Source organism: Muscardinus avellanarius (genome assembly GCF_963383645.1).
Source record: "Muscardinus avellanarius genome assembly, chromosome: 1".
NCBI lineage: Eukaryota > Metazoa > Chordata > Mammalia > Rodentia > Gliridae > Muscardinus > Muscardinus avellanarius.
This window is the reverse complement of record NC_137786.1, coordinates 9,646,932-9,662,370: the sequence shown is the minus strand read 5'-3', so window position 1 is coordinate 9,662,370 and position 15,439 is coordinate 9,646,932. Positions and strand designations below refer to the sequence as shown.

The window sequence follows — 15,439 nt, the reverse complement described above, 5'->3', positions numbered from 1 at the left end:
AGCTCAGTCAGGATCCCTGTCTACCTTCAGTTATTCAAGAAGCATCTTGAAGCTCTCCTGAACCATAAAGCTACCTAACCATCCTGATAGCTCACCAACATATATTTAGCAATATGTACATACATGTTGGAGAACCGGGTGCCCAAGTTGTAGTCTTTACCTCTCCTCTACTTCAGACTGGTGGATGATGAAACATACACACAGGCAACATTACTCACTCAGGAATCAAGAGGATTTTATGAAGTGGAACAGGAACAGATTCACCTGCTACCATCTTAAAGGAGGTAGTGTGAAGGGGTCTTCCATGGGAGTGTAGCTCAGTGGCTGAATTCTGGCCTTGCTGCAAGACACCTTGAGTTTAATCTCCTGAACCTCCATCACATTTTTAGTCTAGAAGTTAGGAACATATTATTGCCCAATTGAAAGTTTTAAATATACCCCATGAAAAACCTCACCTTCAAACCAAAAAGAACTTTCTAGGTTATTTATCTGTATCAATTCATTTAAGATGGTATAATTGAAACATCTAGTTATGACTGAAGGGAGACAGAGTCTTCGCTAGAATAGAATTGTTGATAAAATTCAAAGGGGCGGTAAGTCATTGTTTTCTACGAATGAGTAATGAGGATAAAGTTGACCGATGTTGGCGAGGGGTTCACGTACAGTAAATGGTAGCTAACTCTGTCCCAGAGGATGCACCACAGTTCCCCGGAGGACACGCCACCTCGGACTTGTGGCTATGTTTGTAAGCACAGCAATGTTGGAAAGAATAAATGCCAAGCATTAGGTGTCAACTGAACATTGAATGGAGCTTAATACAGTAGCACCAAAAGTTGGAATTTAGAGAGAAATAAGGTATTACTAGGAGATACACCACTATGAAACCATAATTGCAGATTAGCAAATCCTGCCCTCCATACCAGCTATTTCCTATCAGTTAAAATAGTTTAAAAGCTCTAGACTTTATTTAGATGGCTGTTCTAGTTCTTGAAAATGCTATTCATTTTTAGAAAAATGAATAGATGAAGATCATCGCATGGATTGCACTGGAAATAGAAACATGTATTTTGTAGAATACAAAAGAATCCCAGGATGTATGGTACCGAGTCCACCAGATCCCAGGCTATGTCGCTGCCTGTGGGGCCGCAGCCAGGATAAGACACTTTGAACGTGGCAGCTTCTTTGGAAGGCCTTCTGGGGCTTCTTATTTAACAGGTGGACATTTGGATATATAAGGAATGTAATGTGCCTTTCACACCATAACCACATATTGTCAAGTACTTGATATAAAGTCACGTAGTGCTCAAGAAGGTGGAACAGATTTGGGGGGGATAATTCTCTTCTTCAGCCAACTGGGTCTCGTGCCCAGCTTGGTCTCCACGTGGTTAAATCACCTACGAGTCCATGTGATACATGTGTTCCTTCTGGGCAACCGAGCAACCTGCTTCTGTTACCCCATGCAGCGTGTGCTAGCTCCCTTCCTCTCTCTTGTCTCGTGACAAGTCTGCTCTGAGCCCTTTTCCCACCCCAGGCGGCAGAATGGAGCCCACCATGGAAAGTCAGCCTTTTCCCGCCCCATGGCCCCATTTCCATTTTTATGGAAAATTCCAACCAGGGATCCTCCTCTGGGCCCATTCTGTTTTCAGCTGAAGGTAGTTTTGCTGTATTTTTCTCTGCAAAAGAAGCCAAAGAAAATGACAGGCCCAATTGTGCGAACTATTAGAATGGAGCGAATTGCCCAGATAGTAGGGATTTAACAGGGCACACTGTATATCATGTTGACTTTTACTCTTTGGCTTTCCTGCCAAACATGTTATAGTTCAGTATTAAGGCTATTTTTATGGGCACCCCCTTGTGTCTAGAGCCCTGCAGTAGATTAGAGAGGTGAGATGGGCAGACCCCTAGAGAGTTAGGCCATCTAAATTTTAATCCCAGTTCTGCCTACTCAGTCCTCCACCTGCTCGTCCGCCCGATGATGAGGTGAGAGGGATGGGGGCACCTGTCACGAGGCTGAGCGAGCACTGAGCGAGACCGCAGGCATATCAGCTCAGAAAGTCATGGCTGGTGAAACAGGAAGCTCTGCGTAAATATAGCATTTATTACGATCCTTTCCTCGAGTCTAGACAATGCAGGTATTCCCATTCAAAGCTGACACCGTGCTTGTAATATTGCAAAAGCAGGACCGTATCATCACCCATACTGACTCCAATTACATATACTCTAAATCGGAGGAGATCAAAATGTACAGCATTAAATATACATGTGACTAGGGATAAAGGTTACATAGATAGGACTAAATATGGATTATTTTGCTTTACATTTTATCCATTCACTCGTTTACACTTTAATTTTTATTCTAAATTGTACAGACCTACTGAAGTCCATTATGCTATGCATGGCTATAATGTTAACAAATAATAGCCACTGCTGAATATGAAAAGGGATTCTATTTCTATTATTTGTTTTTTTAATTTTTGGAGTTCCAGTGGACTTTTTTTGAGATCAATTGACAATAACAACAAAAAAATAAGTCAAACTGTTCCAATCATTCCTCCTTAACCTTTTAACTTAATAGAACCTGGTCCATTTAAGTGTACAGACAATATTAACACATCCCAACAAAACAGAGACCCTATTATTTGTTGCTTTTTTCTGTTGGCTTATGAGTACCTACAGAAGAGCTTACATTTTAAAATTCTTCAAGCAATATAGCAAAAAGAAAACTGGAAGGATAGGATTTCATATTGTTTTCTCCTTCAAATATACCTACAATATTTTGATATATATTATCTCACATGAGATCCAGTGTTGTGGGTCTGTGTGACCTTTGTTAAAGTCATCAGTGCCTTTTTTTCCCCCCAATAAAAGCAGTTTTATAAGCAATGTTGTCAGAGCTGGGTGTTTTAGCCTATGCCTTTAATCCTAGTACTTGGGAGGCTGAGACAGGAGGTTTTCAGGCTTGAGGCCAGCCTCAGAAATTTAGCAAGGCTCTCAGCAACTTAGCAAGAGCCTGTTTCAAAATTAAAAAAAAAAATATGGCAGAACGACCTTGTGTTCAATCTCTGGTAACACACACACACACACACACACACACACACACACACACCATTGCCAATAAATATGATTCCATTACTAGTAATAACGCATTGACTATTGACTACCTCTCATGACAGAGATAATAATATATGAAGTTAAACAATTATGTTAAATTTACACTTGAATATTTTTCCATTGATTTTAGCATGGATCAGCAGAAAATTAGAAGATATTTACAGTGCGGTTCTTCATACCACCACTATAGGGAGTATTCTAAATTGATTGCTGAAGACCCCTTATCTCTAAAATAATGGCACTGATCTCTCTTTAAGAGCAGAGGAGCCATATTCTCTGGTCCTCTTTCACTTAAACCATCTTTATTATTCTGAGCTTGCTAAGGGGACCTCCTTTAATTACCTTATTACATGTTTATTTTGTATTTCTCTCGATAACATAAGCAAATGTGTCATGTTTTCCTATTTATCTATATAGGCAAACACATAAACACAGAGACAATCATATGCAAACAAAACGTTTTCTTCCTCCTTGGCGAACCCTACTTTATAGTCATCCCAACAACTTTCTCACTACGTGTCCGGACTCTTACTGGATTCTATTCTTCATTTTTTCTCCTTTTGGTAAATAATGCTTGAAAAGGCCATTCGCAAAGAGGAATGTTTCATTTTTATGAAAAAGAATGCGTCACCCCCTTTTGTCAGCTAAAACACATGAAACACCTCCTTGTTTTTCTTGAGTAAACTAGGGCTTTATTTGTGTAGCTCCTCGGAACACAAACAGATAATTTCAGGAGCAGCGCAGGTGTCTGCTGAAGTGTGGAGTCAGCTGCGGTGGAGCCCCCTTGTTAAGTCTCCCCAAAGAGGCCGGAGCCACAGTTCACTGGGTTCCCAGAGCTTATGGAGGGGAGAAGGGGCTACCTGCAGAGCAGGAGAGAGGAGAGGAGTGTGTTTACGGAGCTGGTGAAGCCCCGCCCCCTTCAGATGTCCACCCTGACCTCGGAGGAGGAGGTCAGCAGAGCTCCAGCTCACAGAAGAGAAAACGTTGAGCTGGGCAGAAATCAAGAGGAAGAATGTATTAGGAAAGTCTTCTACTAGTGTGGCAGTGTCCATGTATCTGTGGCAGTGGACAGGACTGGTGTGCATAAGCCACACCAGGCCCGCATATTCCAGCGGAAAGGGAGACTGGAGCCCCGCGTCCCTGTGGCATAGATGCATGCCCCCAAAATATCAGCTTCAGCTTCATAAAGCTAATAATAGCCACTTCATTTACAATTTTCTATGTTAGGTATTTAGCACTTTTATGCATTTAAAATAATCAATGATCGTCTGAAGCCATGGGCCATTTTTTCATGGATGCTTAAAAAAAGAAGGACTTATAGTTACGTCGTTGATGGTTGGGGAGAGATCTTAAATTCTCACCCATCTAGCGCTGTGTAATTATAGAACCTATTCTTTACTACAGTGCGTTTTCCTCCCGCTTCGTATTGATATTTGACGTTATTTTCATTTCATTGATCAGTGTCTAATTTATTTCAGTTTAGCAGTACCAATTTGAATTCTGATTTTCCATTTTGAAATTCTTATTAGCTACCTTATTTAGTGTAACCTAAAAGAAGTCTAAACTATATATATATATTCGGGATAAACTTCTGAAGAGTCCACTTATCAAAGTCAAAAGGACAAAAGTGATTTTGATGTCTTAAAAATATCTTTCTGAAAGTTGTTTGCCCATCTTAGATTTCATAGCCCAGCTTCTTTTTTCTAATGCAGTGTTACAACTGATTAATACATTCAGTTATGCATTAGTGGATCAAGTTTTAATGCACTTTAAAAATAAGACAATTTCCAGGTGTGGTGACACATGCTTGTAATCCCAGTATTTGAGAGGCTGAGAGAGGGGGATCACAGGTTTGTCACCAGCCTTAGCAATTTAGCAAGACCCTGCACAACTTAATAAGACTGTTTCAAAATAAGAAAATAAAATAAAATCGGGCTGGAGTGCAGCTCAGAGATAGAATGTCCCAGGGTTCGATCCCTAATACCCACCCACCCACATACACACACACACAAAACAAATAAGACAATTATATGTATTGTTATACTTTGACTTTTCCTATAAAACAAATAAAGTTAGATATTTTAGCACCATCTTTTCTACGTATTTTATCAGTATATCTCAGTAAATTCATTTTAATAGGAAATACAATAAGTTAGTTTACCCACCAACTTGTGATATTTTTTCTCAAGCTAATACTCAGATGGCTAATTCTTATTGTAAGCCCATCTCTTCTTCCTTTAGTAGATATTTCCCTTAATGCTGTAGTTCTCATTATTTTTCTAAGTTTTATCCCCATATTGGGTAATTCACTAATAAGGATGTCTGAGATACTAAACCTGGTCCTGGAGCCAAGGGGGGGGGGGTATAACAGAAGCTCTGGAGACAGACTGCAAAGGCTTCAGTTCCCTTCCTACCAAAGATCAGCTGACACCTGGCATGGGGCTCCATCTCTTTGCACCTCAGCTTCCCATATGTAAAGGAAAAACAGTTTTAACCTTTTCCTGAGGTTGTTGGAGGAAATAGGCTCCACAGAGTTAATAACAGCATTAATAACAGCGCCCAGTACCCAGGAGAAGCCAGCTTGTCCAGTTGCAGGGCAAAGTGCCTTTCTCCGCAACACCGTTTATCCAGACCTGTCTACTGTGATAGCAACCTTGGCTCCTTGTTTTCACATTTTCTCTGATGTAGATATTTAGCACTTTCCTTGCATTTCAACCATGCAATGATCCAACGAGGCTACTTTGTTTTCTCCAACAAGTTTAAACTGCAGTTTGGAGAGTTCCAGTTAGCTCGTTCAGTGCCGAGGAGTGGCCCAGCCTGGGAGAGGAGCTCAATTTCCTAACCTCAGAAGCTGAGCTCCAAATGAATGTCATGACATTTCCCTGTAAAAGGCCACAGGAGAAGACAGATAGGAACCTAATCACATGCTTAAACTTTCCTCCACCCTTTCTTCTTCCCTAAGTTCCCAGACAGCGCCTTCTCTTTTCTGTTTAATTGAATTTCACACCCTATTTTCACATTTTGACCCAACCCCCCTTCATATCCTTCATGATTTTGGTCTGCTGCGTGGCGGTGTTTTTCTTAAACTCCTTCTGTCTTGTTATAATCTTTTAAAATTTCGGGTCCCTTGAGAGTTTTTGTGTGTGGGCAGTCAGATTGTTCCTCTTAACTCTCACAGCATATGTATACTTAACATATATGTATATTTAACAAAATCGCAGTTTTTAGACATCAGTGTTATTCGTTTGTGCCACTTCCTCCTCCTTTCCTGTTAACTATTGTCTAAAATGCATGGATAATAGAGATGAGCTTTTTTTTTTTCTGAAAACCATTTTCAGTAAGATTAAACATTCATATTTAGTTTCCTGAGCAATAAACAACAAAAATATATACTTCCTTGAAAAACTGTCAGCCCGGGCTTGGTTTTCTCCTTTTGCCCATGATTTTCCATCTAGCTAATCACAACTTCCATAGGAGATGAAATTTTGCTTACCTCTGCACACTTTCCTAGATTTTAAACTACTTTGGCTATACTGTGAAGCACATTGTAAATTTTAAGGTGTGAATTTTAATTAGACATTAAAGAAAAAGTATGTATTTTTATAAAAAAAATATGTTTTAGAAAAATATAAATACCCCCCAAACATGAAGCAGGTTTTCTAAATGTGTAATTAATGTTTACTCATTTAATCTGATTGTTCTTGGAACTTACATATCAGGGCCACCCTTGTCATTTCCAAGTATTCCAACTCTAGGAATATCTTCACTTGTTGTTTGAAAAATTATTCCTAAATATTTTTGTTTTTTCCTGGTTTTATTTTATCATGTAACCTAAAGTTTGGCTATTATCAGATCACTGACTGAAGAAACATTGGAAAAGAGAAGCCTTGAACTCCAAATTGAAAATCAGTTCTAAGTATTAGAATATATTTCTGCCAGGCGTGGTGGCGCACGCTTGTAATCCCTGCACTTGGGAGGCAGAGACAGGAGGATCGCACAGGTTCAAAGCCAGCCTCACTGGCTTAGGAGACACTGTTTCCAAATAAAATGTAAAATAGGTCTGTGAGTGTAGCCCGGAGGGAGAAGGGTTCCATCCCCAGTATCACCAAAATAAAATAAAATAAAATAAAAAATAAAGAATATATTCCTCTAATTTCTCAGCAGTCTTTTGTCATGTCAACACAATTTCTTCTACCTAGTTATTTTTTTCTTTTGTGCTATTGGGGATTGAACCCAGAATACTTGCCGCCAAGTGCTAGGCTTTGATACATCCCCGGCCCATCCTTAACCTCTTTTAGCAATTACGTGCTGAACATGACATGCTTTTTGCGTTTGCTCTGACACATGACCATCAAGACAGGAGAGGATAGAATAAGCTTCGAGGCATTCTCAGGGAGTCAGTATTGTGGGGTAAGATTGAAAACTGGAATCTAGTGTGTGTGTGTGTGTGTGTGTGTGTGTGTGTGAGAGAGAGAGAGAGAGAGAGAGAGAGAGAGAGAGAGAGAGAGAGAGAGATATCAGTGCTCATGGGTACCATTGGCCATAAGTAGACACTGGCTATAATGTGGATATATTCTGATTTACAGTGCCAGAAAATAAATGTGCTGTCTAACCTTAATCATGGGTAATAATTATTGGAATGGTAAATACTGGTCACATTCTGTGGATACGAAAGGAGCCTTTTTATTGTATATGCCAATTAAGCTTTAGAAGTTAAATATTTTTGAGAACTAGATAAAATAATGAGCTCAAGTGATCTAAAAGGAATTCAGGAAAGAAATGAAAAAGTGAGACTTTTTAAAAAATCCAAACTGATTTTAGAGCTGGTATAAAATCTTCTCAGATCAACTCAGACAGAACATGCTAATACTTTTAGAAAAGCCAAGTTAGCCCATCCTTCCGTGTGCCTTGCAGGTGGGCTGGTTTTCTCCTCCCTCTTCCAAATCCCCACCTTCCACCAAAGGCATTGCTCCTCTGACAGCATGGGCGTGGTGGGCACGCTTGTCATCCCCGCACTTGGGAGGCAGAGACAGGAGGATCACACAGGTTAGAAGCCAGCCGTGCTGGCTTAAGGGACCCTGTTTCCAAATAAAAATATAAAATAGGTCTGGGAGTGTAGCCCAGAGGTAGAAGGGTTTCCAGGAACCCCAGTACCACCAAAGGGGAAAAAAATAAGCCTTCAGGGAACTACTTTACCAAAACTTGAACATTCCTACACGGGATTCCCCAGTCCTGTTTATGAGAACAGGGGCTCGGCTCTCTTTAGCCTGACCCACGCTCTCTCTCCTGTTACCTAAACACATCCTGAATTTTCTCAACCTGAACAATAAAGAGATAACTGCGTATGGATAAGAGGTCCCCATAGTTCTCTTCCGGGCTTTGCTTTCTGCAGAGTTTGCGTTTCCTAGGAAGCCAGCTCATCTTGGAGTCTGATTGGCCACGCCCACACGGCAGATGTCTGCACCTATCAGGTTGATTTCTGAGATGGCATGTGAATGATCATTTGACTGGCTCACATTGAATACATTGGTTTGGATGTGACAGATTAATTTTGTTTTATTTCTTCAAACCCCTATTATTTTGTGTGTGTAACGTTCCCCCCCTGCCTAGACCTGGTTAACCGTTTCTGTGAGCAGGTCCTCAATCTTTTGCTTTGTCCCCACTTTCCTGTCCTAGCCCCATCTTCCCCCGGTGTCGACTCCGTCCCCTTGCAGCGCACAGGCAGCCAGCACGGGCCCCAGAATGCCGCCGCAGCCACCTTCCAGAGGGCCAGCTATGCCGCGGGCCCCGCCTCCAACTACGCGGACCCCTACCGACAGCTGCAGTATTGTCCCTCTGTAGAGTCTCCTTACAGCAAATCCGGCCCTGCCCTCCCACCTGAAGGCACCTTGGCCAGGTCCCCATCCATTGACAGCATCCAGAAAGATCCCAGGTGGGTAGAACCCTTTTTTCTATTCCCTGTGATATCTGAAGAGATTTTGGAACAGGACACTATTGTGATACATTGTCTAATTCATGTTGCTCCTTAAGCATGAAGGGGCTGTGTGGTCTTGGGCTTTATGCTGCTGCTTGATATGGGATGCAGCTATTTTCAATGGATCTCTACTATCTTTTGGGGTTCAATATCAAGAAGTAAAGCTCTTTTAGCCGGGCACAGTGGTGCACACCTATCGCTCCAGCTACTGGGAAAGCTGATGCAGGTGGATCTTTTGAGCCCGGGAGTTTGAGAAGCCTGGGTAATATAGCAGGACCCATCTCAAAAATCAAAACAAAATAAAGGTATTTTAAAGGGAAAAGCTGTAGGCAACTTGAGGTTTTTGCCTTCAGCCATCCGGAAGGATCTAGGGGATCCTAGATCCTAGGATCTTTGATGCCGTGGAAACCGGACGGGAGATGAACAGGTGCACCAGTTGGCTTCAGTGGCATGGTCTTAGGATGTTACCGTCTCTGTGGAGGCAGGCTTTCTCACCCTGCGTCTTTCTCTCTGTTGATCAGAATGTAAAGGTTCCATTTCCCAAATTGTTCTAAAAATTAACAATTTAGAAATTACAAATGACCTTCATTTCTTTATGTCTGAAAATAAATATCTATATGCAGTTGTGGAGACAGAATAAGAATCAGGGCTCAGTTATGTTAAAGAAATTGTTAGTGTGGTCCCCTTATGATTTCTTTTTTCCAACAAGGCGAAGGACTTAGTATTGTTCTCCTTGACTCCTCAGAGAGCTAAATGATGTTCTATCCATAGTCATTGGCTGTATGTAAATGAATCCCATAAATGCACACCTGCGTCTGTGAACACTATCCTTATGTCCAATTTCTGATATGTCTTAATGGATGGGCATGTGGTTTGATACTGGCGGGAAACTTAAAATTTATATTAAGGAATTTCCAGTGACAGATTGCGCCAATTCCTATGTGCCATGTTGAGGACTTTGCATAGATTCTCTTGCAAAAAGAAATCAATCCTACAATTATAAAAGGCAGAATAAGGCCATCTTATGAGATATCTACTTTAGTCCATTCAAAACCCATTTGGGGTGGTCCTTGCTAAATATTGTATGTGGTTAACCTTCCACCATAACATTGAATTATAATCAATGCTTATTGTAAAATACTAGAAATTGGAAGGATATGTGTATATGCAAGGTTCAGTGTCCGGTTTTTCTAGATTTTCAGTTTCAACAGAAGTTTCTATAGTCTTGGTCCTGAATCCCCCTAAATTTTTAAGTATTTTTTGACATCTAATGTTAGAATATTCTTCAGAAAATACTTTAGCTCTATCTTCAAGAGAGTTTTCTTAACACATAACTTAAAACAGAAATAAAGCATAGTGAACCCTTAGGAAATGCAAAAATAGAGAAATCGATGATGGACTCACCATTGTATTAAGTATTACATATTTAAATTGAGAGTGAACACTTTGTCTCCAATGCAAAGACTTTACATTTTCAGAGTAGGGGAACTTGGCTTACGAAAATACCAGATTTATATATTTCTAGCTGCAGCTTCTGCCTTTCATTATACTGTATTAAATGCATTTTATTTTATTAAATGACATCATCCTCCATTATATATTATCGTCACTTTTACTGGTCTTTTACTTCACTCAGTATTCTCTTAGGGCTCTTACCTATTTGAATTACAGATTGTGTCACTTATATTTACAGCGTGTCTGCTATAAACCAAAACGGTAACACCAATAAGAAATTTTAGAATTAATAAGTAAATGTTGGCTACTAATCTGTTGTATGCATTAAATTTATAATCAGAGCTGTGCTACATAAATTACAAATTTATTATTTTTAGAATGCTTAGTGTTGTCCTTAAATACAGGTAATTTTGAGAAATGCATAGCACCCTCCTAAACTCAGATATACAGACTAAAGAAACAGAACCGCGTCTAGAACCAGAATCAGGTGCAGTAGCTTAAAAGACAAATTAACCTGGTATTGTGCAAAATAGAGTATCAAATATAATAATACCTTTTGCATAGGGTTTTCTTAAATGAATATGTGAGAGTGCTTTTATTTAGTGGGAAACCATGTCAAATCTGAAATTCAAGTCCAAAATGCAGGACTGCTTTTAAGACATTTTTTTTTCTTTTGGTATTGGGGGTTGAACGCAGGAAATTCTACCTCTGAGCTACATACCCAGCCCTGTTTTATTTTTTATTTGGAAACAGTCTTGCTAAGTAACTGAGAGTCTCGCTAATTTGCGGAGACTGGGCTTGAACCTGCAATCCTGCTGTTTCAGCCTGTCAAAGTACTAGGATTACAAATGTTCACCAGCATTCCCAGCTTCCATTTTCTTTTTAATTATTCATTTTGATTCTTGGGTGAATACTGGTGGAACTAATATGCTTAACTTTGAATGCTCAAAATCATTTACTTTGGCCCTATTGCTTATAAGTTAAACGTTTTATGTCTTTTGACTTTTCCCACATATTTATGCATACATTACACTTAAGAGAATGTGTTAAAGTTATATGTACCAAACACCAGAAAGCCAGAAGTGGTGGCACAAGCTGTTTTTCCAGCTCTTGGGAGGCTGAAACAGAAGGATCACAGAATCCAGGTCAGCACATGAGACTTATCAAGACCCTGTTTCAAGAATAAAAATAAAAGAGTGCTGGGATTGTGGCTCAGATGTAATGTTCTCCTGGGTTCAGTCCTCATGTGCGCGTGTGTGTGTGCGCGCGTGCGCGCGCGCACACACACACACACCAGTCTATATAAAGTCTCTTTACCATCACAAATATGTTTATAGCACACTGCAGTTTTCCAAGTCTGTTTACTTGAATCTTCGACAGAATCTTCCTTTTTCTTTAATTTATTAATGGCATCCATTCAGACTGGGCTTGGCGCCCTCCCCCTCCCCTGCTTACCTTCCTCCCTCCCAACAATGAGTGTCCAGGTTGACCATGCTACGTTCATTCTTTTACACATATTCTAATGTAGCTCCTCCATTAATCAACCTCAGCCTTCTTCCTCCCCTCCCCTTCCTTTCTAGCTTTGCTGAGGTTTCCCCTCCATTATCTGGGGTCCCTCTGGTATCCCTAATACTCCCTAGTTTGGGCATATTAGAGAAAACATATGTCCCTTCTTTTTCTGTGCTTGGCTGATCTCACTTAATATAATGTTCTCCGGGTCTTTCCATCTTCCTTTTGGAGAGGGAATTGATATTTCATATTTAGTGCTATCAATAAATGGAGATGGGGGTGTCAAATGACCTCCTGAGAAATCAGAGAGCCGCCAGATGGAGCACAGACTTGTACCTCTACACTGCAACACGTGTCTGCAGGACCACTTTTGTTTCTTTACCAAGAGTGAAAACGAAAAGCAAGCACTGTATTTGTATCCTCTATGATTTTTCAGAAGAGGGGTGGATGGTAGAGCCTGGTATCTGTGCAGGAGTTAGCGAGAATGAAGAGGGCATTGGGTTGAGCTACCACCCTGGTAACCGCTGATGAGATACCAGCTTTGAGTTGTGTGTCTTTTCTGAGATCCACCTTATTCAGCTTGTTGAAGGCTAGTGTCGTTTTGCTATTAAAGGGCTATTATAAACAAGGGCATTATAAATAAGAGAATTTATTTTTAATACTTTTATTGGTGCATTCTGTTCTTATGGTCTCACAGCATATTGCAGCAATAGTGATATACTTACCAGATACTGCCTTTTAAAATAAGAATTTCAAGTTGCAATAGCTTTAATTCATTCATGGGACTTGAAGCAAGAGAGACCTATTAGGGTTGAATTTTCTAAGCCATAGAACAGGAAATGATTGTCGAAATGCTGGATTTTTCTTATTGATGGTTCCCTCATAAGTATTGGTGACAAAACGTTGGCCTTTTCATCTTCAACCGCTCTCTCGTGAACTCCAACAAAAAAATCACAAAAGAACTTTAGCCAGAGATAGAAAAAATTCAACTTTATTCTTAAATTCAGCAATCACTGGGAAAATGACTCTTATACATATAAAATTAACTTTATAGTCACATTGGCTAAGAAGTTTTTATTTTGTAATTTTATATTATCTTTCATCAAATGTGGATCTCTTAAGGATTATTAATATAGTGAATACTTTTTTCTGATGCTCTACCAAATATTGAGTCCTATACACTATTGCTTCTAAACAGAGTTCTTTCTAAACATAGACATCAAAGATGAATCTTTAAATTATATTAAAGAGGTGTCAGTGATATTAGGGTGAAAAATTATAATAACATTGTTATTTTGAAAATTTGATCAATGAAACAATTTGAAAAATATGAAGCAAGATTGGTGTACCAGAGTACACAAAACATTCTTATCTATAAAAGAGAAGTTGTGACTGAGACATTTTACTGACATATTGTAAATCATAGCACTTATAGCATCTTTTTATTATATTGGATTAATATCTTTTCAGGATGTTGTAATCCTTGATATATATTATCTCAAAATCTATTCTTCAAACAGGCTAAATTTCACTTACGTAAATGTATAAATGTGAGTTGTTATTCATCATAACAGAGAAACGCACACCGTGGGACATTTTTAATGCACCTATCAGACCCAAATTAGCAAGTGCATTTTTCAGGTGTCTCTATCAAATTTTCACTCTGTGGAGTTTTTTCCTTTCAAGCCACAAAATTGATCAATAAAATAAAAACAGGCACTTTTAAGGAATTATCTGTACATTTCTATTATATTTTGTTTGCTACTTTGAGATATTCACTAAAAGTTATTTTGGGTGGTATATTATTAGACTTCATTAAATATTACCGCTCATAAATATTTAATCATCAGGTAGACTTCAGCCAAAGGACATCTTTCTGGGTATAGTGCATACACCTTTAAACCCAGTGTTTTGGAAGCCAATAGAAGAGGGTCCCGGGCCAGACTCAGCAACTTGCAAAACCATGTTTTGAAATAAAAATAAATAAATTAATTAAATTAAATTAAAGTGGGGTTATAGCTCAGAGGTATAATACTCTTGAGTTCTATCCTCTGTACCAAAAAGAACGTTTTGCAAATGCTGTTTTTTCATTGTTTACCAATTTACAGCTCACATGCATTAATGCACAGTCAACTGAACATTCGGGAAGCCAGATAGAGTGTTGAATTTGCCTTTCAAAGGGTGGCGCTTGAAGAGTACCTTTTACATCTTGGACTTAAGTTTAAATATGGTTGCCAGATGATTTATTTTCTAACTTAAGTAACATTGTTGAAGTGTTTACCATAAATCAGGTGCACTATTCTTCATAGTCCAGTTCTCGGGGGTGACGGATCTCTAAGGAGTCGACTTTTAACTTGGAATGCTCGATAATCGTTTATTTAACTGCAAATGCCAGAGGGAGCAGGATTCACAGTGGAAAGAAAGAACCTGGGAATTTGAAGAGCACCGGAAGGTGTTTATTCACGGAGCTCAGTTGCAAGCTTACCACCCCCTGTGTGAATTCTTCTAGCAGCTGGCTACTGACCATTGCTTGGACCAATTTCATTTTGCTGCTCCTAGAATAATTCAAACCGTCCACATTAATTTGTATTGATATAAAATCCACATCTCATAAACTTTGTAAGCTCATGTCCCGATCTTGCCTCTGCCCCTTAAGATCACACAAGAATGTATCTAATTCTCTGTCCAAGAATGATTTGAAGACAGCGATTACAACCTCCTTGGATGGCCAGGACTCCCATCTTTGTGCAGGCTGTGACTTTCCACAGTCTGCCACATCTGGCCCCGTGGTGGGCAGCTTCCCTCCCCAGGCTGCTTCACGCCTCACCAGCAAATGCAGAAGGACAATAAGCTTTATGTGGGGCCAACCTGGGTTTACTGTGCGTTTTCTTGATAGCAAGATGGCAAACATTTTTATAACTGATAACAACATTATCAAAATTAATAAGCAAAATGGCCATGATCACTAAATTTCATCCCATAAATATTTCATGTTAATTATTGAATTTCATCTTTCTCAGATCCCTGTGGTATGACTTTAAAAATTCTTTTATTGGTGCATTGTAGTCATACATCTTAATGGAATACAAGATGGTAGAGACATCCATGCACACATCACCCAGTTGGCCCTTCCCTAATTCCCACCCCATTCCCTGTTCCCTCCCCATCCCTCCTTCTCATGTTTGGCTTAGTGATTGACTTTGATAGGTTTGTGATTGTACATCCTGTACATGACGGGATCTCCCTCTTCCCACTCTGATGCCCCTCAGTGAGGTCACCTTATTCGCTCATGTATAGTATCTCCTTCTTCGTCTGGAGTTCCTCCGATGACCCATTATTTTATATTTTATATTTATATGGGGAAACTGAGACTCTGTTAGAAATTGAATC

At 39.6% G+C, this 15,439-nt stretch overlaps 1 protein-coding gene across 4 annotated transcripts in view; it reads left to right on the top strand.

Annotated features, from left to right (window-relative positions):
* CTNND2 (catenin delta 2) overlaps nt 1–15,439 on the top strand; it is a gene marked incomplete at both ends in the record, with an annotated part of 995,918 nt that overhangs the window by 592,796 nt on the left and 387,683 nt on the right. For all 4 annotated transcript variants that reach the window (XM_080715500.1, XM_080715499.1, XM_080715502.1 and 1 more), the window contains one exon: nt 8,788–9,043. In XM_080715500.1, coding sequence (XP_080571626.1) covers nt 8,788–9,043 — 256 coding nt within the window. The remainder of the gene's footprint in view (nt 1–8,787; nt 9,044–15,439) is intronic.